Below are 25,979 nucleotides of genomic sequence, written 5' to 3' on the forward strand. Positions count from 1 at the left end.
CAAGGTACATTGATCGGGATATTTGGAGGAGTCCACTCTGATCGCAGTTGTCAGAGGCGAGCAGTGGAGATAGGCTGCTGCTGATCTGCTTCACACTGACAATGTCTCCCTGCACTAAGTCCAAAATCAATCTTTAATTGAATGCTCCAACAACAATCTATACTGTCTCTAAACCCAAGTGACCACCCAACTACATCATTACTCCATCAACGTGCGCTTTTTCTCTAGCTGTCACAGTCCACAGCTGGAGTCTGGTTAAAAAGGACTTTAGCAGTTGGGATGTTCTGATCTTCATGGAAGCTGCGTCAAAACTAACACACCTACTATTTTTGACTTTTAACAAATCTGATATATAGATTTGGTCTTAGAATTGATTTTAAGATTTCCCTAATCACTTTTAAAGCTCTTCATGGCCGTGTCCCTGGTTACATCACTGACCTTTTAGCATCATACGTGCTGGTTTGTACCTTAAGAACCTTGGGCAGAGGTCTATCGGAGAGCCTTTTACTGGTTTTAATTAAGTTTATAATTGCGGTTTTAATGGATTTTGTATCTTTTATTGTTTTAACTCTTTTTTATTATTTTTATTTTATGTGCAAACTGCAAACTGCCAACGCTTTGACACTCAAAAAAGAAATCATTTCTGCCTTTCTTTTAGCAGTAATACAAATAAAAGTCAAAATGCTACAGACTTCAGAAAAAAAATAATACTGCGTCTCCACTTCGTCCACATTGACCGTACTGATGTTAATATCCTGGGGATATACGCAGGACCATCTTGTGAATTTGCAGTCTGAGCCTGAGCGGTACTCTCCCACCCACACTTCAAGCAAGACTCACAGGTGTAATTCATATTATGCTCTGCTCTTCTTCCACCAGTTACATGTTGGAATACTGGAGTATACACCCCACTTATTTATGCATTTTTTGCTACTCTCATATGGGGCCGCTTCACTGAGCAGTTGTCAATGGCAACTGTCAGTCATTTTAGTATCCCACCGTCCATCCTAAAACAAAACACTGACGCATACATCAACTAACATCAATATAATAATAATAATAATAATAATAATAATAATAATAATACATTGGTTTTATATAGCACTTTCCCATTTTAGATGCTCAAAGCGCTTACAACTGATTGCATTATTTGTTCACTCACACAGTCACACCCTGGTGGTGGTAAAACTATGGCAGCTTTGGCAAAAGACCCATCTACTAAAATGGAGGGGGTGGAGCTTGTGACCTATACTGCAGCCAGCCACCAGGGGGAGCTCCACATGCTTTGGCTTCAGAGCCGTATATTAGGGAGAGTCTGGCCAAACAGGGAATGGAGTGGATCGTCTGAGCTATCCCGCCATGTTGATTGGTTTTGAAATGGTCACGTGTTTCATGGATTAAACACGTAACACGTAACAAGAACAGAGAAAGTTATGGGAGCAGAAGATTAAAAGGAGGAACTGGATGTCAACTGATTTCTACCTGTTATGTGAGGTAAATGACCATGTATCTCTCTGATGTTTGCAAAGATTTTATATAAAAAATAAAGTCAAAGCCAGATCACGTTCTAAATTTATTTTTATATTTATAATTTCAAAATACGTAAACTTGTTTTCAGTTAAGTATGGTATTTCTATTCATAAAAGAAAGTATTATTTAGGAAATTACCGAGCCAGCGTGCGTCAAGATACTTATTTGTTTTCAATTTTAATGGAACGTGACGTGACGTATGCAATGCGCCTCCCACGGACATGTGGCTATTTCGTTTTTATGAATATATGTTTTGAAATGGTTAGGTGGCGGAGCGTTAAAGTTCTCCGACCACACACTATTTGTTTTGGAATCTTGTGTATTCAGTTTAATTTTGTTACGTTTGAAAGTCAACCGGAGATTTATGTTCAATAAAAAATCGAACTTGGATGAGCGTCGTCTCCGCGCGTGCTTACTGAAAAGTGTGTCGGTAACTCCACCTAACATCAGTCAGCCAGAAGGAGATAAACTAAGGATTGGCCACTTCACCATCATTAATGTGAACCTTGATCTAAAAATGCCCAACACCGCTTTACAAATAAATAAAGTTTGAAATTAATCAAACCTTATGCTAGCCTTATGCTAGCTAGTTATCTAGACTAAAGGCTTAGAAAAATAGCAGTTACCGTCATATATACTGTGAAACCCATGTGTACATGTAACTGTGCCGCAGATACTACTAAGTTATCATGGCTTGCGTGCTGATGTTATAATGATAATATTAATGATAATACTTAATAACACTAAGACTAGTTTAATTTTCACTATTTCTGGGTATTTATCATTGGGAAGCTTTTAATGGCAATGGGCTAACATGGGAGACTGAGGAGAAGGTAAACACAGCTCTGTGACTGATGAGGTGATTGGACTACAAATCATTTTACGGGCTCATTTAAGATATTTAAAGTAAGTAGACGCTGGGATATTTAAGTGAGGGCCTTTAACACATACACAGACAGACATTGGAAATAACTTTTATAGGCCTGTTAATGATGAAAATAATTTATTTCAACGTAGCACATTCGCACCATAGGGTTACACTATAGAATCCTCTCTCCTATGTATCAAACATGGCGCCCATGATTTGAGTCGGCCAGACTCTCTAATATACACCTCTGTTTAGTTATACTTTTGAGAATCTGTCATGGCCTCCTCTTTTTTTTTTTTTTTTACAATCTATGGTTGATGTTAAAAAAATTACAAGACATCAGTGTCAGAAACTGTATATTTTCTTAACTCACAGGGGTGTCAAATTTGTTTCTCTACTTTCGAATGCGTTCTGAATTTGGCAGCAGCATGTGGAAGTTAATGAAAATAATGACGGATTCATCCAGATACTGGGTACTCAGATATGATTCTCAGACGTTAGATTCCAATTATGTATGCTGACTTTCTCTGAGTGAAACACACTGAATGTGTTTATAGTAATTGTGATTTTGTTATTTTTATATTGCACAGAGAACAGTCAGAATCCAGTGTGATTAACATGTGAAATGGGTTGATATTAACATTACAGTATGTTTTTTATTGTCTACTTGTGTTTTTTATTCCCTACTTGCAATCACTGCATTGTGAGTCAAGGACAGGCATGTGGAAAACCATTACGTACAAAACAAGGAATTTAAAATAACAAAAACATGGCATGCTAGCCTTGTGCTCCTAAAATACCTCTTCATTGTAACCAGTCATAGCTTGTATTCTCTGCTGGGTGGTTAACTTCCTCATATTATGCAAGAGTCTAAACATGGATCTATTTCCCCAATAAAACCAGAGGCTGCTTCAGGAAAACACACAGCATCACAGTGTAGGTGTACTGTGAGGAGGTGTTTATGGGGGGGGATGCCCTCAACCATGTCTCCCTTTCTGACCTCCGTGTACAAACAAAGAAGCACGGCGAGTCATGTCCATGTCTCCGTGGCAATAATACACACAGACCTTTTGTTAAAGCTCATTTATTGACACACATTTAAACTATTTCCCTGGCTCTCTTCAGACCATATGGTATTGACATGTGCTTGGAGTGATCAGACCCTAAGTGACCATGAAGTCCATGTTTTCCATAAAGTCCCGGTGTTTGGTATACAAATAAACATTTCAGGTGAAGTAGAATATTGGGATGGTTGTTTTTGAAACAAGCTGTAAAGTACATCTTACTCCCAGAACACATTAGGTTATTATTTATTAACTGGTCTCAGCTCTAACGTTAGTAGACATTTCATTGTTGAGGGAATGCTTAACTTATTTGTAGATAGCTTCTTCGCATCAACATGATTACTAGTGCTGGGTCTTCATTTGGAAGATATCCAATATTGATTTGTTAAATCCTTGATTCTGTTTTTTTTTTTTTTAAACATAAACCATTTCCTGCACCCTCTCGTTGGAAATTTTGCCGTTGTCTTGTGTGATTGGTTTCCCACCACTAGTTTCACGAGACTGCACGAGATTAGTAAGAGAGCAACAAGAGAACAAATGGATGAAAATGGAAAAGTTCCAACTCTAAGAGCTGTCAGGCCTGAAAGATGATTGTGTCTGAAAAGTATGACAACAGAGGAGAGCTAGACAGAAGCAAATACATGTGAGATATGTGAAACTAGAGACAGCATAAGTTTTGTGAAAATATCTTCCATAACTCAGCAAAATGAAATAACTCTGAATGAATGAAATTAGAGATATGAATTCTCTCTAAATGAATCAAAATTGAATTGGTCCATGAAATCAGTAGACACTCAGATACTCCACTATTTGTTCATTTGTATTTAAGGTGGTCCATCATGATAGAAAAACAAGAGGGTGTGACTAGAGTAGGAGGTCCTTAATGTAACCCAGGACTCACTGTGTGTTCACACTGCTTATGGAATGACCCCCTCCACCAAACCAACATGGAGGTCCGCTCATTCTTATGTTAACTTCTTGTCTATATTTCAATCCTCATGTTTGTTATTTTCAGATTACACCTCCGACCCTGGAAACTTTTATATGCACTGTGACTGTGAAGGACACTTTCCTTCTTTTAAGAGACATAACATGGTAGGGAATATACAAAAGGAAAAAAAATACAGGTAAAATCTCACTCTTGAACTTAAGTGGAAATCACTTACCCCGTTTCTGCATGAAACTGAAAAGATCATCAAGAAACTCTTTGCGCTTTTCATCGTCGTCCAGCTCGTACAACTGAAAGACAGAAAAGTATGTACTTATGAGACAATCCTAGCTATCATAAAACAGTGACATGAGGCCTGTGACTATTGTGAGCACACATGGCAGGGAAGAGAATGTGGAGTTTCCTCACAAAAACCTGACCTTGGGCACAATGAGTGTATCTCACGGCAGTTACTAATCAGCACAGGGCCTGGCTTACACCTTCAACACAAAGACACACTGTGCCACACTGGTGCTGGAACAATATCAGGAAAGTGCTTTATGGCCGTAAATAGCTTTCCACATCTGGTAGGCTAAGAAAGGCATGTCTTTGTCGACTCTAAACAAACCACCGCATTGGCTTCTCATATTTAACCCCTTCACAAACACAGACACTGAGCAAAACTCTTATCCTCGGAGTTGATCTGATCATAACAGCTTTTGATCGCCAGACTAACAATTAAAGCTTTTATAATTGTTTGTGTTGCACTGGAGGGTCCAGCACTATTATTTTCTCACTCTGTCTGTGTCTCCACTCCCACAACTACAGGTGTGTACGGTAAAAGTATATATAATATGTTTAACGTATTTCTTTGGATGTTACACGAAAAATACTTATAAAGAAAATAAATGTTGGCAATTATTTGATATAATTAAGAGAATTTTAACTATTGAGTGAGTATAATTAAATAAAAAAAATAGCTGATGTAAGAAGGGTGCAATGTGTGTCAAGTAGTGCACACTAAATAAAATGAGTGTTAATTAGTTATATGTACTATATATTCAAGTAGTAGTAATTAAGTAACGTTTAAACTGAACGTGGCTTTACTTTAAGGTTGAAGCAACTAGTTTGCATACTTTTTTTTTAAAGTAAAGTCAATTTATTGGATTGTACAGTTTTTCTTCCATTAAAGAAAAGTGTAGGGTAAATGCAAAGGCGGAATAAAATCCTATAACATCTCAGCAGGACGTCTCCTCGTGTCCGCCTTGCTCGTGGCCTTCTGTATGTTTTAGTAGCGCTACTTTCCTTATTGGCATATCCATTATGCTCCTCATCCTTCCCTATTCACTAGGGCGGCGGCGGAGTCAAAGAGGCTTTTAAATAGGCCTCTCCAGCGAGATACAGCTGATGGAAATATGTTAGTGGCAATGTTCACTTTCAGTAAGGCCCAGAGCCATGTTAACAGGCCCACTTAATCGATACTGGAAGACAGAGGGCTGACCTTTGGAATCAGTGGGGCCCTGTGGACGAGGCCCTTGAGATAATAACTGATCATTTAGAAGTGTATTAGCTGTCACCAATATTAAAGGACCAGTGCAGGTCAGCACTCAGGAGGAAACCGGAGGTGGGAGGCGGTGTGCGAATGTGTGTGTTTGTGTTGGGGGGAGGGGGAGTGGTAAGTGCCGGTGAGTGCTGCTCTGCAGGCAGTCCTCGGTGAAGAGAATATTGAAAGGTAAAGGAAGAGCAGGCGATTGCAAAAATGTTAAGTGCACGAATGCACAGCGGATGACAATGCCGTGGGATCAATTGTGAGGAGCACGGAGCGCAAAGGGATATAAGGCGCAATATGCAGAGAGGATGATAACCGTGTGAGCCCAGAGGCAGACACACGTTAACACACAACAACCACCACTGGAAACCACATTCTTTAACTTGATGTAAGAATATTAATAGTATATTATTAGTTCCAGTTGTTTTAGTCACAACTAAAAACAATTGTGATCATATACAGTCAGAATATACCCTTCCAAATTCAACATATATCTATATCTATCTATCTATCTATATACTGCTACTCCCAGAACGTAGTCGGTTGTTGTGTACAATGTGACCTCGGTGTGAAAGCCCCTCCCCTGTTCACTCCCTATTTCATTAGCAGTGTGACCACATGTTACCTACAGACTGAACCTAACCTGTCGAGATTTCTTGTAAAGGGCCAGTCACAAAAATGTTTACAAGAATGTAGTGTTGAAGTCATGTCAGGACTTGAGAACACAGACTGAATCGGGATTTAATGCAACATTCTCACAAAACTGTATTAATTTCTCCTTGAGTCAGAGCATTGTGATGAGTGTAACGGTAGAGCAGATGATGGGAACAGACAGATGAACAGAGCCTCCCTGAGTCAGGAATGAGATGCAGTCGACACAGTATGTTTTGGTTCGCTGTTTTCTCATGCATTGGGCTTTTTATCGTGAAAAGTCACCAGAAAGTCACGGGGCAAAGTTCCTGTGTGTTTGAACACCGCGCGACAGGCCACGGGTTTTGTTCTCAGCCTCCGACTGTGTGTGTGAGGTGACTGAACAGACAGACAGGCTGGGGCAGGCTGAAGGACACCGGGTTCAGCTGAACCTGGAGGGTCTGAGGCTGTCAGTCACCAGGGTCAGCTGAGGGAAGCCGGCTAACAATGAGCTTGGAAATGCCTCTTGGCCTTCCTCCTTTCAAGTTGAAATACACTCTACGAAAACTGGTGTGTTGGGAGAAAAACTAATCTAATTTTACAATAATGGAAAGCTGAAAAAAAACAGAAATATTGACAATATAGTGATGGTGTGTTTTATGGAAGCATATTCTCATTCTCATGATAAACAGAGAGCTCCCGGGTTTAGGAACCTTATTCAATGGGACTTCAGCAATGGAATCAAGAAAGGAAATCAAAGTTAGTAGAAAACTGGAAGGAATCAAGACAGTGACCATGTGATGAATAAAAAAAGACTGTCCGATCTATAACTCAAACTTTTGATTTAAATCTATATAATTAGAAACTATTGTGTGAACTTGGAAAGTTGGAAGAAACACAAACAATGAGACTTTTCACAGCGTCACATCCTTGAAGACACAAAACACTGACCCTGAACTCCTGATCAGCTGTTGTCCTCCACTACCTACACCAACATCTTACTTGCATATTGGTAGTTTGAACTTAATAGTTTGACAAATTGAGGATGGAGGACGGCCAGGAGGACAGACTGGAACTGAAACAGTTACACTTAAGTAACCCCAAGCTGCACCCCAGCGTACACATCTGGGTATTTGGACTATACTTGGTCTCGTGAATCTGAGAACAATGCTGCTGTGTGCTTGTGGCAACCCTCTAACCGAATGCCACCAGTAACCATCTCTCTCTCTTTCTCACAGACAGCAATAAGAGGATATGTGGAAGCTGATATGAAGAGGCTCTCTGAGACTTTACACGATTAAGTGGCAACAGGCTGACCACATATTGGCAACACTAAGTGTTATTTCGCCATCAGTCACTGAGGTAGACACTGCAAGAAACAAATGCACACATGCTGCACAGAGCTACACTGTTTCTTCATTTCTCTGTGTAGTAAACTACGAAGCACATGCAAGAAAGATCAAGCAACAGTGCGAACACTTGATTAACAACAAAAACCAGCAGAAAGACACTTAGGTTCAAACTGACTGTCAGCCTTCTTTTTCTTCTTCCCCTGGGGCATTTCACAGTCACCCCACTCATTCAGCTGCAGGGTGTCTCCACCAAGAGAGGGCGCTTTCCCTCACAAAAACACATGCACACAATCCGCCACAGCCAGCAGTCAAATAATGTTTCCAATGACAAACAGCTGTTGTCTCAATCAGTGGCAAATACTTTTGAAAATAGTTTGATGCACTGCCCCTTTAATTAAGACTTCTGCGAATTAAATGTTGTGCAATGACACTTGACTGGTGTTAAATATATTGAATATTTATAGACCTTACAGATCTGCATGCAAGGAAATGTTTGCATAAAAGAGTGCAAAATGAACGGGGTATCTGGTAGGGATGAAACCACAGGGAATTTTCATATTGTAAATACTGTCATAAGTACCACCATTAAAATGTTGTGGTCCACACCCACTGCTCTCATAGTGTTGTTTGTGGTTTGTGCAGGTGGCCGTATTTGTTTTTCAGGGCTCTTCAAAGACTGTGGTACACGACGTGCAGCAACAAACAATGTACAGACACAGCTGGAGTCGAGCTGAAATACCGAAGCGGATGGCGGAGCGGCTGGCCGATCACGGATGGGAAGAGTGTCTTCATTCTCAATGGATCTTCATTATCAGGAAGCACTAAAAGATGGCTCAGGTTGATAGTATTACTTGCTGCAGCTGGTATTACGGTGTGTGTTATTTCTTAAATGCCAGTTCACACCATGCCCGTTTGAAACAGTTCCACTGGACTGTGAGAGACAATCACAAATGAGTGTTATTTTTGTTCCTTAGATTCTAGAAGCTTGATTAAATGAACAATTCTCAGAATGAACAGACCTCCAACCTCCATCTCTTATATTCCCAAATTGTCATGTAACATCATCAACTATATTTGAATTAGATATTTGAACTCAATTGATTATATTCACACAAATCTAATTTCCCGAGCCCTTATCTTCCTGTCCATCTAGTGACAGTTCCATAAGCTTGTGAAAATCCAGAACTGGTTTCAACTTTCAACTTTCAAAACTGTTAATTATGTCAGATGTCAGCTGGACATTGAATACAGTTTTCTTTTTTCTCCAGGAGCAAAACTTGTTTTCCCTCTGACTCTCTATACATACAATTAATAAAATAGTAATTTTATTAATTCATCCTGAGTAGTTCTGTTTCTCATCTCTCTCATAATTCACATTTTCTCATGTGCAAAACACAAATCTCAGGTACTTTCAAATGTTGTACCCATATACCCATACTCCTGCTGGATGACCTTTGGCTGGTGTTACTTAAACTTGATAGTCTGTAAATATTTTTTGTGGGCTCAATATATTTACACTTTTATACTTTTTTTTTCTCTTACCTTATTCTTTCTCTCTCTCTTTTTTTTTTTTTTAACTAACTTTTTTAAACTGCCTGACCCACAATGGTAACAACTGAATTTCCCCTCGGGTATCAGTGAGTTCGTATCGTATCGTATCATTTGGTATTGTATCATACCATTTAATAACAGAAAGTGGCTAGTGCTTGTTAATCGAAGTTACAAACTGCTACAGTATAGACTGGGAGCAGTTTAACCACCGGGTATTTTCCTTCTTCCCTCTTATAGGTGGCTGAATTCTTCTGCTGAGTCTTTCAAGGCAATTTATCCCCCTGAAGCTACTACGTCCTAGCCTGGTGTAGCCACAATCAGGTATGAGTTTGGCAACACACCAGACAAAACGTTTGTGTGTGGGGGAAGCCGGGCTTACTATGTTCAGGGTGGTCATCAAAATAGATCGATGCCCCGAAAAACTGTTGCTGTGTAACATGTATTAACTTTCACTCCCCAATAATAATTTCTCACCTCTACCACTTCCTGTTGTGTTTCACAGCTCAGTGCCTCATAACTGTGTCTTGACGCATCCGCTCAAATTAACTTTTTGAAACTTTTGAAACATTAACTAAAGTCGCATTCACATGGGATTAGTTTTACCTGAGGACATCCTGTGATTGAGACATTACTCCCTACGTCAGTGTTTCATGTGGCACATTCACACAGGACAAACAAACTCTTGAGTTTTACTCTAATTTTCACTCCGTGGCTCTGCTACTTTCCATCTCACTCCACTGCATGTCACAGATAGTTTAAATTGCTCTGCAAATTATAATAAATGATAAATATATATTTTTGATGCTATTTATCCCGAAATTACCAAAGACTTGATGGTATTTAAATCAGAACCACCTTTGCCGATTAACACATTAATATCTTAAGTCACAAGAAGAAGAAAAAGTTGCATATCAAACAAAAGTCGTAAAACTAAACTCGTAAAAACTCACAGAAAAATCACAGAGAGGTCGATTCACTCTGGATTCGTTTTTTCAGAGGACATCTGTGAGAATTATGGCAGGTAATATGTGGTGTAATTTTTATTTTACAAATCATGGACATGGACGCATGTGTAATCCCCTTAATATATTGGGCTACATAAATAAATTAGAAAAAGAAAAGGAAAGGAAATGAATGTCTTACTAATTGCTTTGTTTAATAGGAAAACTGTATGTATAGTTTTGTCCAGTTCCAATGTTTCCTGTGTTTGTAAAACAAATCCTGCGTGAATATGGCTTAATATTTCCATTTTAGTGCCTGGGTCAGTGGGTCAGTCTTGAACAGTTCAGGATGCTGATAAAACACATCAGGCAGATTTACCTGCTGAAGAGGTTAAATGGAACGAAAACTGTAGAAATCCAGAATGATTCTCACTTGTCTCACCAAAAATATATTCTCATACATACAGTATATCTCTACTCACTAGTCTAATTAACTAAGAAACCTTGGGTAAACATCAGTAGTACAACAGCAGAACCAGGACATTGTCGCCACTCTGTTGCTTCGACAGAAATACTTGTTCTCACCCTCTAATAAATTTCAATTAGTGCTAAGTTGCTGTCAATAAAACATCTTGCACATTTAAAACACAAAAGGGAATATACTTACTAGAAGAATTTTCAAATAAAGCACCTGTGCAGATAGTTTTTCAAAACAGTTAAAAAAAAGGGGGTGGGTAGAGGCAGGTGTCACAAGAATCGTAGTTTCTTATTTGTCCTTTACAAACTGATCAGTCTTCAGCTGATCTACACACTACAGTGCTTTAGGCTTTCAGTAAAAATACTCCTCATTGTTCTATGTATGATAAGGTTGGATGGACAGCCCCACAGACTAAGGGAATATTCATCTTATGGAATTTATTTATGAACCGTGCTTCTTAGCACAGAACATGATCAGGCAACTCTTCCTTCTGTGCCAACAAAGTGTCTATGCACCTTGTGTCCCCACTGCATGTGAGCTCTACTGGTCCATTTGAGTGTGTGATCAAAATCATTCCATGATTGTTGTATTTTTATATGTGAATAGTTTGTTGCTCCCTCAACTGTGTGAAATGTTTCACTAAAGATTTATTACATGAGAGAAAGCAACTCAAAGCCGCAGTTGAGTGAGCTTGACTCTATTGTTGGACTGATGGAATTTGTTCTGTGCAAATAGATTTAATTATTAAGCTAAGCTAAGAATTTGTACTTAAGTCAAATCAGCACCCAACTAATCAGGAAATGGTGATTTGTAATGAAATGTGTCAAAATATTACTTTTTACCTTTTGGTTTTACTTACAAAACAAAGGTAATTCTAAATGAATGGCTCGTTTCTAACATTAGGAGCGATGTACTACTGGGAGAAATAAAGGCTGTGGAACTACTGAGGAAACCCACACATGCACATTTTCTATTGCCAGGAGTGTAACTGCAGGCTCAGCATGAACAGTCAATGAGCAGCAGGCAGTGTGTTCAACACAATATGGCAGAGGCTAGCTGGAAGCTGCTCCATGTTACATGATCTGCTGACACACTGAGGTCACTCTCAATTCACTGAATCTCTAGCCTCTAATCAGAGGCTCTTCCCCCTCCATCACTGCACCACTCAGCCTTCAGCCCAGCCACTTCATGCTGCAAACAGCCCACTACATCACCACTAATGCATTTTATTTTATTTGAAGTGTTTAGTTACCATTCTACAAAAGGTGCTGCAAAGAATTAACACCTGACTTCATTCATTATCACAACACAGGCATGGTGGCTAATCTGTGAGGACGCACTCAGACACAGTGGTTCTATGAGCTAAATGTGTCTGTGAAGGCTCTAAGTCAATGTGGTATATCAAAAAAAAAAACCTAACCTTGTTAATTAGTGAGGTCAGTTGGCCTGATCCACATTTTATCTCATATAATGTATAGGTTCCTGTTGTGACCAGACATCAACTTGTACTGTCAGTGAGGTACACAGACTTTAGATTTATGGAAATGTTTCACAGTACGAGCTACCAGGTTTTCACTGATGAGTTGTCTCCATGTCTGGTTGATAATGTTAATCACGATATTCTCAAATAGTGACCAGATAAGGCTGCTATAGGAAGACTCTCTCCGATTAGAAATTATACAGCACAGGACATGGATGTGACCTACGCGTCATTTGTTAGAATCTGAGGTCACAACACATAACCAGTGTGAGCAATAGCTCGCCGATGCACATAGACTACTAACTAAAAACTCAGCCTTGTGTTTTACTGTTCAGACTACATGCCTTGTCCTTCATTACTGTGGGCACTTACTATACAGAGCCCACCCTCTTCGCATCCCTGTAATTTAGCCACGTGACTGCAGAATGTCCTGCTCCTAGAGCTGTTTTCCTTTCTCAGGCTTCATTAATGTATTCCCTACCTGGAGTGAGGGCTCTTATAAAAGTTAAACCTAAACAAGAGGCATGTGATACTGCAGGTCATTCAAACCTGAGCTGATGTTAATTCTAACTTATTAGGATTCAAAGCGCAGCACAGGTCTCAAAGTCCAGTTGATGAGTTGATCTGTTACATGGGCTAGTTGAAGAATATCTCAGGGAGAAAGTAGACACATTTGTTATTGAGAAATGCCACGTAAAACTTTTTTACAAGCACAAAGATGAGGTACTGAGAATGATTATATCACTGTTGCTAAATGCTTCTAGGCAGGTATTCTGAGGCTTTGAGGGTCTAATGGAGCCGACCACTTTCATACATCTTGACACGGCAATAAGATCTTAGTGGGAATAGTTTCAACAAACATTTAAAAAATGCTTATCATAAATTCCGCTTAATTGTGAAACTTTGTTTTTGAGTAATCTATTGAAACATGGAACATCAAAGACAAAACTTCTGGCTATACTATTGGCACCGAGTAAGAAATCCATCATGAGGAAATGGTTAAAAATAGAACCACACGCCATTAATGAATGGATCGGAAGTGTTTATGAGATTTATGTTATGGAGAAGATATCTTCTGAAAGTTGAAAAATTTAAATTTTATAAGATCTGGACCAAATGCACTGAGTATGTAAAACCAGAACTGATTTAATTTGACTGTACCTGTGCTTTATGTCATATTTCAGATGTGTGAGGTGGTGCACTTCCCTGTTGTCTTCTGTAAAGTTATTGTTTTTACTGGAATAATTAGTGGTCCACACTGAAGGACAGTGTGGACAAAATCACTGAAACCCTCTGCATCCATCCTTTTTATGGTCTGGAATTAATGTATGTGATGGAAATTTGCCTTTCAAAATAAAAGGACAGTTGAACAAAAATGCCAACAGTGAACTAGGTTTATGAATTTCTGCGCCTTTTCCTCACTGAGCTCGCTCTCTGGGTTTCAGGCTGTGGATTATGGAAAACATCTTGATAATTTTTTATTGTTACTATTATAGCTAGAGACACAGCTCAAAACTTTACAGAACTGTATCATAAATAGCCAGTCCCTTCAAACACAGAGACAGTCTATCACATGTGGTGCCTGGTGCAAAGCTGCATGGACATGGATGAACATAAACCCAGAGCTGGCTCAGTCTAAAGAAGTAAGGAGAGGAATACACTGCATGTGAGGTGTGTCACTTAAGACCAACACATGCATCCTTGTTGCAGTCAAACCTACTGGGAATACATACCCTATGTATTCCAACACATTTTGGAATTACCTTGCACTGCATGCAGAGAAGCTATGCCTTACAAAATCTTTATTGGATACTAAGGATATCTGTAAGGATCACTTGGCAGAGGGACTTAAACATATCCTCGGAAGGATGGGAGCTATTGGAAAATGTACTCAATACAAAGTGCTTGATAGGTTCTATTTCACTCCTTATAAGTATGATGGATGATCTATGCTGGAAGTGTCGGACAGTAACAGGAACTTTTGTACATTCATTCTGGGAATATAACGGTGTTAATCCATTTTGGTATAAAGTTGTAGAACATACTGTATGAGGATGTGTGTATGTAACTACGTAAATCACTGAGGCTATGTCTCCAGGGGGATCAGAAGAAAACTGATGAATATTTCTGAATACACCTTAGCCATAATAAACATAGTGGGTTGTGGTTGCTGCTCCATTCATCTTCTGATTTTGAAGAATTGGATGGAATGTATGTTAGAGATCGCATCATACGAACACTTGCTAGTTAGAATCAACGATGAAGGTGAGCAATTAAGAGGTCATGGGCATCATTTAGCTGTTGGTGGTTGCTCTGTGCTCTCTTGCTTTTTATTTCTAAATGCAGTGTCAAGAATGTATATTTGTCTTTGGTTTTACTACATTTAAATATGGCGCTGCGAGAACGCTCATGTTTGAAAATGAAACAAAAAGTTGGATGACAAAGGATTACAAAAATTGAATTTAAACATAAATTTGCTTAAAATATCTGAAAATATAACGAGTGCTTAACATCCCTGCAGTGAAGAAAAGTCACACAAGTAGAGGACACAAGTGTATCTGTGAACTCTTTCCCCTTAACTCACGTCATTCTCAACAACTGAAATAAAGCAAACATTTCCCTGTTTTGTTCCTTTTCTTCTTTTAGAGTGAAAGAAGGGAAAGTATTTGTGTGTTGACCTGGAGTCATTGATTGTGTAATGATTAACTATTGTGAAAGGCTTGGTTTAATGTGCAGGGATACAACATTACTTCTTCAATGTTTAATTAACAACATCATGTGGACACGTTCTAGTCTTGCTCTACTACCTGACCGAGGCCACGCTGACCTCTGTGATTAACTGAGTCCACTCCTGCGTCCATTCAAACATTAACTCCAGCTTTAATGATCAAGTTACGACTAAAATCCTGAAGGCCCAGCGCTTTGCATTAGTGTTGGACACTACAAGTGGAAGCAGCCGGATGTTTTGTGATTCTAGCGTCTGTTTCCACTGTACCTTTTTCTTCTGGGCAACCATATCAGGAATATCATTAAATAACAAAACATTGAATTACATTTTATCTCGGACCCCTCAATAAAGGAGCCTCACAGCTGCACTGCATTCAGTGGGCCTTAGTGATGTCTACAGTCCTGCTCTAAATCCCACTTCATGACCACTACGTCAAAGGTTGAATCTAAAGATAGCGGGAAGAGAATCAGCCAGGAAAGTAAAAACAAACTTCAGTGTTTAGACACCTCTACATTAGTTTTTTACATTGTTTTTCTTTGAGTCTCACACCTACAGGCTGATACTATTCATTCAAACTAAATCAAATTTATAAGCATCCTTATCGGCATCTCCACTATTTCCAAAAACCGTCAAAATGTCCTCACTTCCAAAAAGACTCAGTCAGCTGGCATATAGTCTACTCACTTGCGAAAACATTAGGTACACTAATGACTGCATTCTAAATAACAGTCCAGCACTAAACCCTCCTTCTTGACTGTTCTAATGTGTGATCACTGGTCCGTGACTGATGATTGTTTTGGAGGATGTAGTTTGTGGTGCTGTTAAACTGGATTGAATTAAAAGCCTATCTGTCATTTAGCCTCGCCCCTTGATTAATATGAGGTTGCTAAAATAATGTAAACATGTGTCATTACAACACAATACAATTCATTCCTCCACAATGAAAACACAGTCTCTGTTATTGGAGACTAACGCTGAATGCTATAACCTTCACGAAATAGGATTTAGTGCAGGACTGTTATATTAGAACATTTTACTAGTATGCCTAATTGACTTTCAATCTATTTTTGAGCTATCTATTTTATAATTCCACATACTTTTACAGGCTTATGAAGCAGATGCCATAAAACAAATATAGCCATTGTGTTTTTCACGCCACACCCTGACCTTCTAAGTAAGCTAATGTTCTTCAAATGTACTTTCATTACCAAATAATCCATCCTATAACATGTAATAAGCCTAATGACAGGCTGGAGGATACCAAGGTGTCAGTTAATGTGTGTGTTCATACAGTATACTGGGGGACATTTGCTTCCTAGAAAACAAAAACCTTTTCCACAGAAACAGGAGCTGGGAATGAAGACCTGGTATCATGCAGCTCAGAAGTTGTTTTATATCAAGTGTTTTCTAACTCAGGCATGCTCCAAATGCTAAGAGCACTAGCTAACTTTACAAAGCATCTCCGCAATCTACAGCTGTGAGTTGCACAGTGACACCCACCTCACACCACAAAGCGTTTAACAAAGGATGTTGTTTCAGAAGCACACAGTGGATCCTATTTACACCATTCCCCTCCAGAATACCAATACAAGGATTATCCTGGTGACAGCTATTGTTTCTGCTTCGTGTGGGATATGAAAATTAGCTCTGAACAGAGAACCAGGCCAGTGTTGAGGATATTAGTTGGTTTAAGTTCGATTAGATCTGTTTTCTTGACAACTGGTCAACACAGCTGAGTGGCACTGCAGTTCTAGCAATCTCTTCAGGTGATACAATGTGAGATTAGACTTGTTTGGTTTCTCTCAACACTAGGAAGAGGCGAGTTGAGACACAATGTAAATGCCTTGTTTAGATTTGAACATGCCTCCTCGTCATGTGACAAGCACCGGCATGTATGGTGATGGGGTAATTAGCCATTGATGAAGTTGCCCTTCAAGAATATAGAGAAGTGGGTTTCTACCTCATTCTGTCCTTAGCTTTAAGACGCATCAGTCAAGTTTCAACCCACTAAAGATTAGGGCAAGGTCAGGCCCGAAAGCTGATTGGGTTTTTTAAAGTATGACTACAGACAGAAATAAAGATGCATGACAACATCTTTAATAATGCACCAGGTCAGAGTTTAGGTTTTGTGAAAGTTGCAACTGTAGTTTTGTGAAAAAAATTTTTTGATAACCAAGCAAAATAGTGCCAAAACTGAAATATCTCTTAAATCACTCAATACTGAAATGAATCAAATCACTTCAAAAGATCAGTAAAGCCAGCCCCAATAAAGGTGAAATTTCTTCTTTTACTCTGGAAAATATTGGAAGGAATACTTAAATACCCTGGAAGTCAGCCCACACCGAGAACAAAAAGTGTGTTATAAGACTCATAATCTGGCTATGCTAGGCTAGCACCTCAAAGTTAAATCACGGGTCAGGGTTCCACGGAAAGCAATTCTTAGCAAATTATTGCCTTGATCGGCTAAACTGTCCGTGTGACCCCAAAGCGCTGGTGTAAATCTTGCGTCTTCTACCCCTGCTCCAAAGTTAACATTCTAATCTGCTGCTGCTTTAATCAGCTGCTCAAATTTCCCTTGCATGCCTGATTACCTTTTACTGACACATCACAACTCTCTTGACATCAGATAAGGGATTATATTATTATATTGCTTCTGCTCGCTAATGTGACTTTCATCACTGCCAATAATTTATATATAACTTTAGGAAATATCAAAACCATGAGCGCCACAAAATAAAGAGCTGCTGCTGGTGCCTAGTGTCTGCCTCCAAACTTTCTAGTTTATGGATGTGGGTGTAAAAAGTTCCATTCAAGATCATTTTTCCATTGCATGCACCACTGAGCAGGGCTGCACTATTCATCAACTGTAAATCACCATTTCAACAACCCTAAAATCATTCTTAAATGACAATGCTAATTATTATCAAATACTGGGTATAGCAGTGGTGTAGGTTGTAGGTTTGCCTTGAGAAGTGCTTTGAGAAAGTAAATTATTTCACTGGGTCAAATGCAGGGGAAGAATTTCCCCATGAGAGATCAGTAAAGAATATTTCAATATTTGGTATGAAGTGAAATTTAATGAAATGACAACATGCATACTGAACCCGAGACTTTTGGGGGCTGGGTCTCAGGGGCTGAAAATAACTAAAATAGAAAAATATTTTGCTTTCTTTTCTTTTTTTCTTTCTTGCTCCAATAAAAAGAATTTGCACCAGCATTTGATAAAGCATTTCTCTGATTGTGCAGGTACAGCATACCAGCCACACTTATGGTGTAGCTGTGGACCCTACCCTAACCTGATGTGTATTATAAGTACGCAGACTGCAACAGCTCCGATTGGTCTAAAAGGCATTTCATTGTTTACGTGACTGAGCGGCCAGACAAACACAAGGAGTTCACCTTTGTTCCGGCTCCTATGTGTTCGGTGCTGCACTGATTTCAGTGAAAGTAATTGTTGGACCACATTCATTATCTTCAACTCCAACATGAGCCGCTCACTTCCATTCACAAAGAGGAACTCAAGGCTAACTTTTCACGGCTTAGTGTTTCAGTGGTGTAATTACAGAACAATACAGACACACCAGCGCACAAATAGAAACGCTTTCAACGGTGTAACTACACCAGTCGCAGGACTATAAACCAAGCTGAAGTATGTAGATCAATCAACGGCACAGAATGTGACACACAGTTCCCTCCACCCTTTAACAAAACCCCCCTGCTGCCAACAACTCCTCAGTGTCTCCCACTGTCTGCCCACTAACATGCCACGGCATGTTTCACCTGTGTGCTATTTGAGCATAATAAGGTGCTTCAACTTCAACCCATCTTTCTCCACCAGTGACCCAGCCCTGTATGGGATAGCTAAATTTGGAGCTGTAGTATGAAAGCTTGTGGGTGTGGTGTTGGTGGAACAATTCAACCCACTTCCAGTGACACTCAAACTTCATAGACATCTGCATTTTGACTTAGCAAGTGTCTCAAGTCTTCCACCCAATCCTCGACAAACCACTACATTCAGGCGTGAACATTCAATGAACACAAGTAAAAATACATTAAAAAGTAGAGCTAGAAGAAGCACACAGGTAGGCAGAGGTGATTCTACAGTCTGTTGGGGCGCTGGGCAATAATGTCCACACAGTTCTGCTAGCTTAGTGAACTAATGCTATCTATCAAAGAAACAACAAACCAAATGCTATTGGAAGTTACTTTATTTAAATGTCTCTGCTCCAACGAGCAGACTAGCAGCATTCAGCCAGCTGTTTACTATTATTATCTGCTTCATTTATCACCACCTAGCTTTTTGTCACCACTTACTCTTTGTTTTACTCTCTCCTGGTGCAATAACTGAATTTGTCATATTAAACTCCTTTAAAGAGCCATTCACAAGGCATTGTGCCACTGGCCTGAGATTGCAGACGTCACTTCAGAAGGTCTCACACTGTCATTGAACTCCAAGCACATTGCTACTTGTGTAGTTTGAAGTGTCAGTCCTTGGGGCCCCCTCCTGGTCTGGAGGCCCCATGGACTGACCCCCAACACGGAGGCATGTTGCTAAGGTTGCTGAGTAAGAAAATTTTGCTGTTCAGGCATCTCTATGGGACTCAGCCAGCTGGATGCAGGCCAATGCAAGCGCTGGCAAAGAAGTCAGTTGTACAAGTGCAGTGAGAAGGGTCAACCAAAGTGTGCTGTGACGTTGGAGCTGGCAGACACACAGGAGCTGGAGGACACAGAGGCAGGAGAGCAAAGCACGCCACAGACGGTTCCTAGCACGAGGCAGAGCTGGGCTCTCTCACCACTTCCTAACAGAAACGCAAACAGATAACATATGGACTCAGGAAGAGACATGAGGCATGGCACCAATTGGTTAGGAAGCAGGCCCACTCAGTATAGTTGAAGCAAGAAGGAAACCATTAGGTATAAGAATGAGTCATACTCATTTATTCTGTAACACACAGTTCAGCCACTAATTTTTATTTATTTGTATGTATGTGTGTGTGTGTGTGTGTGTGTGTGTCAATGAAAAATCTCGTATGATTGTAAACTGAAAAAAGCGTGACTGCCTAAATCTAGATCGTTTACTCTGTGTGAGCAGTGTTTTACGTAAAGTCTGAGCCTTCCTGCCAGTGGTGTCTTTTTAAATGTTTGCAGTTGATTTTATCACATCATCCACTAGAAAAGGAAAGTTATCTTGCTTTCAGACAGGATACATCTACAGGATGTAACACTTTATGAATACAGTTCCACACATGGGCAGTAGGAAAGTGTGTGGTGTTATAAGTGAGCAGCACTTAGAAATTATCACCTTTTTATTTCTGTGGTGGTGATGAATCAGCATGGCAGCACTGAGTGGTTGGCGATCAGCACTGCAAAGCAACCATCCAATGACATGTCAGCCGCAGGTCAGGGTAGCTCAATGGCATATCAAGCCACATTCTTTGCACTTCTCTCCTAACTTCCTGGTTATCAGCTCACACTTTACAACTTCCTTAATTCTCACTCTATCCCATTTAGTCATGTGCTATCACCTAGTAATGTGTGTGTGTCTGATACTGTTTTTTTTTTTAGCAGTTGTGTGGTTGATGCTCTGCTTACTCAGCAGTGCAGCCCTGTAGTTCCCTTTGAGTGAGCCAACACATAGAATCATGTGTCTTGATAGGCCCAAGCCTTTTCTCTGCAGCACTGAAGTCCTGGCTGTTTCTGTCTTGACCAAGTTACCTACTTTGCAACGTTTTGAGATGAATGCTGGCTCCCCAGTTACTGTGATGAGTGATCTCTCTTGTTGTTCTTGCCAACCACAACCAGTGGTGGATGGATTGGGCTCTGTTGGCTAAAGGATACAATCTAGTTTTCAAGCTCAAGAAAGAAGCCCTGGTGATATAGCTTTGTTTTACTACCGCTTGGGAGCTGCTTTAAACATCACAGCAGTGAAACTACAGTGCATATGGAAGTGTTCAGAGTTGGAGTCAAAATTTTAGCTTTGCGCAGGTCTCTCAAATAACTAATGTCAGGATGGAGTTCAGTTAATAAGTAATAACTTAATGCGTGTGCTTTTAGTGAATGAGACAGACCTAACGGCTTGTTCTGGTCAGTGCAAAACCTGAGATCAGATCTCAAGTACTGGCTAGGGATTCATGGAGACGCATTTTAATGCCAAGTGTGAGCACACGTACTTAAAGCTGGCCACCTGCAATCAGATTCTTCAGGTTGGATGTTAATGCAAGGTCTGAAAGGGGGGCCTCAGACAGCCTTGGGTAAATATTAGCAAACAAAAGGGGCAACATTAGTGTTCAGTCAAAGTAAGCCTGATGTTCCCAGACAAAGAAGAGAGAAAAATTTCTCCCCCTCCTTTTCCCTCTGGAATTTACATGTTGGTGTTTATGAGTGTGTCGCTAACCCAAGCAGTAAAGAACAGGAGCTTTGGCAAATCAACAGTGGATCCATGTGTGTGGTGACCTTTTATAGAGCTGGGCAAACCAACTCCAAATGGCTACCATTCCCATAATGCCATTGTTTTCACAGAGGAGACAACAAACCACACTCCCAGGGAGCACAGGAGCCCCCCTCAGCTTCAAAAGCTAGACAAAAAACACCTTTCTAAAAGTATAAAACAACATAGTGTGGATTTTAAAATGATCACCAGCGATGCTTTCAGTTTAACACCAGTGTAGTTGAATAATGCCCACTGTGGCTCAATCTCTCCCTTAAAAGGAAATATATGAGAGCGCTCTTAACGTGGGTTGAACATTTCTCACCACAGACGCAGGTCTTTGACTCGCATCTGCCATTTACTTTAGCTCAGACCATCAGCTCAGAAACCCAGATGAGACCTCATTTGTTCATTTATCAGCATATCTGACCAACCGTAACAGAAATGGGGTGTAACTGTTTCCCAGACGACACACACATTAACACACTACTTGTGATAAAACCATAATTGCTGAAGTAGTCTCAGGTTTTGCGTGTGTGGTTTCACTACTGTTATATCTGTTTTCTATACAGCAGAAGATAAAAAAGCTTTGCTCTTAAATAATTAGTTCCAAGAATTAAAAACCGGTGGTATGTTTCTGTGCAGACAGCTTCGTTTTTAGTAGTCCAACTTTTAAGATATCTATCTCAGATATTTCTACCTCCACCCCACCACAATAACTAAATGTATGATGCAAACTGCAACATCGAAAATAATGGTCTATTTTATTATTAAATGCTTTGTCTGAACTATTACTATTTTGTTGCTGCATCACATTTAGGAGCATATGCTGTATGTGTACCTGGAAGCCAGACCAACTTCTCCACTTACAAACTTTTGTGGATCCTCCCATTATTTACACTTCATGATGTAATCAATATTTTTGCTCCTCGAATTTCCATATTTGTAATTTCCTAATCACTTCCATTGCAATAAATTCTTAGAGCAAACTGAACTCTTGTATTGTAGCAACGTAGCCTGGAAACAAGCCTGATGTAACCCACCCAGAATTCTTTTTGCGCTGAAAAGTGGGAAAGTTGATCCTCTGGGAGCTGATTATGCTCCTGCAACAACACAGAGTTTTTTAGAGTTGACCATCTCATCACCTCAGATATACTGACAGCAAGATAACTTTAAAGAACTAAACATTAACAGAAATTCTCCAGAATGCCTTAACCACTGAAAGTCATGTACTCCATTGCTCCGACTGGCATGTGTGCAGAGGTATCAGTTGAAAGACTACATAATGAAATCTCAGTGGAGTGTTACCAGACTTATACTCCACAAATTTTAAAATATATACAGTACATATTAGTATTATGGATGGTAAGTAGAAACCAACCTCCCAGAGCATAGACATATATTAACAAATGTCCTCCAAATGGCAAGCTCAGATCCAAAGCCTTGATATAAATGCTGTAAGCAACCACTGCCAACCTGAACTGAGCTGCCACTGGACATTGCGTTAGATTGCTGTCATAATAATAACATTGATTTGTATGAAAAAGCAATATTTGTCCACTCCCACGATGATAAGAGGATTAAAAAACATGAAAAATAATATCACATTGTGTAACAGTTAATGTACTGTGTCTACTGTAATACTGTATAGATCTTCAAGGACGCTAATGATTGTTCATCCTGTGCCAAGCTGCATAGTTAACAGATATAACAGGAGTGAGACCACAATCACCGAACCTGAGACTTATTCAGCATTTATGTTTTATCACAAGTTGTGTGTTTGTGTAATGTGTGTGCCGCCTTCAAGTCATTTGTCAGTCTAGTGAGCTGCATGCGTGTTGATTCAGTCTTGTATTTAAGTCCACCTGCAAGTACACACCTCCTCCTTGCCAAGACTCTAACCCTGTGTGTTTTCCCTTGCCAGCTGGACTAAGGATGCACCTGCTGTGGTAACCAACCTCTGACTGTAGAGGTGGCATTGCGTCCTGTGGAGGCCTGGCAGACACAGGCTGTCTGGTGACGAGGGCAGGGAAGAATGCCTCGGGAGCTCCCAGATAGAAATGGTATTTGGTCTCTAGTATCTAGGGCCAATTGGCAGCTGCTTTGAACAGGCCAATGTGCACATTGGACGTTATCTACTTAGGGATTGAACTACTCACCTCTATAAAAGAAGGGTCTTAAAGAGCGACCAAAAATGACTACCAAACTCCATCCTTCTGTGAAAATCTTTCAAACTTGGAATGTCAGACCTCTCCTTGACAGTAATGTCAACAGGGGACCACACTGATGGAGCTGAGGCATTAGCACCATTATGTGCTCTGAAATGGACGTCCATGATCTTACTGCTAAACATAGCTGCCATCAAAGCGATATAGGAAACATCAGGACGGGACCTGGCTAATCTAAATTCTCCCGGATTTGCAATGCGCATACAAGAAGGTTCACAACCATACATACCAAATAAACACAATTCTATGCTAACAGAAAAGATGCCAAATTACTCAATGTCATAAAACGTCAGCTATGAGAAGCTACCATTAACCATTCTATCTGGCAAATTGTAGAATTATACTCCACAACCAATAAAGAAAGGTTCAGGAACAAAACCAAACCTTATGGTTTTCTATTTTTTGCGTCTAAACCCTCTCTGATAGTTTGTCTCAGTTCTCAACCCCCACCCTCCCCATCCCTCTGTTTTCCACTTCTGCCTTTCATTATAGGAACTAAAGGGACAAGGGGCCAAAGCTTCCTGAAATGTGTCCCCATCCTGAGTCTCTCTCCCTTGGTTCCTCTAGATCTGAAGACCTTGTCCATCCCTTCCCTTCCCTTCCCTTCCACCCTTCTCATCCCTCCGACTATTTCCCGCAGGTTCTGTCATCCAATAAATTACCCTGCATAAATTAAGGCGTGGTTAATGAACATTCCTTTGATGACAATAAGAGTCACACATTAAGCTAGTAAGCAAATGTTCAGCAAGCTTGACCGTCCCATTATACAACTTCAGTCTGTGCTGCCTGGATTCCTGGCAGGAAATACCAGCTCTATGTGATGATGTGGCATGTTGAGTCATAAATTTACCCTTCCTCCGCCTCCCATCCCCGATCAGTTTACCCCATCCCCCATCTCGCTTACCCATGTCCGCTGACCTTCTCTGCTTGGCTGTTATGTGAACAATGTAACACATCTTGGTATAAATAAATCCTAAACAAATAAATTAATGAGTCTGCCAAGCAATTTCCTGCCATGTAAACTTGATTCATGGTCTGAATTCCATTTGCCATCTATTAGATTAATCAGGTTATGGTAATCCAATTAAAATCTCACCAGCGGAAAAGAAAAAATGTTACCAGGCTCGGCAAAGGGTAATGAACACACTGGATGAGACTGTACTGGTCGTGATTAAAATAAATATATTAATTGTTCCTTGTTGCTGATCAGGATTTCAATCTGGAGTTGCCCTTTCATTTTCATCTTGTGTCACGTCTGCAAACTACTGCAGGTATTAAACCAGGGGTGGGCAAACCTTATTACTCTATTTCTTTAATTAAATTAATTTTGATTAAAATGATGAAATTGTTTTACTTCCTACATACTTTCTACATACTCTACTGTTGTCTGGTCTGACAGTTTTCTCTAATTTGGGGCCTAATGAGTAACTAAAAAAATCATCCAGCTATTGCCTAAAGTATTTTGCTTTAAGTACCATGTATTGAAACTGTGTAAGTATGAGTTCAAATCTCAACATAAACCAGGAAATATTATGTCGCCCTACAGAAAGCTAACCCACTGGGCTTTGAGACCACTGAAATGGGATGTAGGATTAGCATAGCAAGCTGATAAGCTGCCATGAGATGATAATAACCATATGGACATCTACGAGGCCTAAGCTTCAAGAATGCTACTTCCACAATAAATTCAACTTTGACATAATAAATGGAGATACATCCTTCTGCAGCCTAGGAGATGTTTGATTTCTAAATGTTAAGACGAAAATGTAGCATGCCTTAACATAAATTGTCAAAGTCTTATGCGCTCAATCACTAATCTGTTGTTTTAATCCAAGGTTGATCCCTTCAGTGATCTCTGACCAATTTAGGAATGTGGGAGCCATAAGCAGCATTGTGATGGGCAGCAGCACGCAAGTAGGTCAGAGGCTGCCGGACAGAAACAGTGTCCGCAAGCTCATGTTAGATTTCACAGGAGTACACACCAATTAAAGAGGATCACATTACATGGCAGGTCCACATTCTTAAAGTTGCAGAGTTTGAATGACTGTGCACACCTGCCGTGTTCACACAAGAAGAGAGCGCAGACACAGTCACATCTCTTATCACCCTCAAAGGTTGATGCTTCTCTGAAGAAACTCAGGGTGTCTGAATGTCAAAAGGTCAATTCACTCGGGGCAGGGGATTCATTTTGTATTTGCGTGAGGACAATTAAGATGTTTCAATTG

General features: G+C 40.0%; 1 protein-coding gene and 1 long non-coding RNA gene across 3 annotated transcripts in view; one reads left to right on the top strand and one right to left on the bottom strand.

Moving 5' to 3' along the window:
* Positions 1–25,979, bottom strand: part of arid3c (AT rich interactive domain 3C (BRIGHT-like)) — a 61,429-nt gene that overhangs the window by 19,039 nt on the left and 16,411 nt on the right. For both annotated transcript variants that reach the window (XM_047593186.1, XM_047593185.1), the window contains exon 3: positions 4,629–4,701. In XM_047593186.1, coding sequence (XP_047449142.1) covers positions 4,629–4,701 — 73 coding nt within the window. The remainder of the gene's footprint in view (positions 1–4,628; positions 4,702–25,979) is intronic.
* Positions 1,399–9,997, top strand: LOC125012936. The gene is made up of 3 exons (XR_007113337.1): positions 1,399–1,494; positions 7,808–7,931; positions 8,564–9,997. It is a non-coding gene; the product is annotated as an uncharacterized LOC125012936 (long non-coding RNA).

Source organism: Mugil cephalus, chromosome 8 (genome assembly GCF_022458985.1).
Source record: "Mugil cephalus isolate CIBA_MC_2020 chromosome 8, CIBA_Mcephalus_1.1, whole genome shotgun sequence".
NCBI lineage: Eukaryota > Metazoa > Chordata > Actinopteri > Mugiliformes > Mugilidae > Mugil > Mugil cephalus.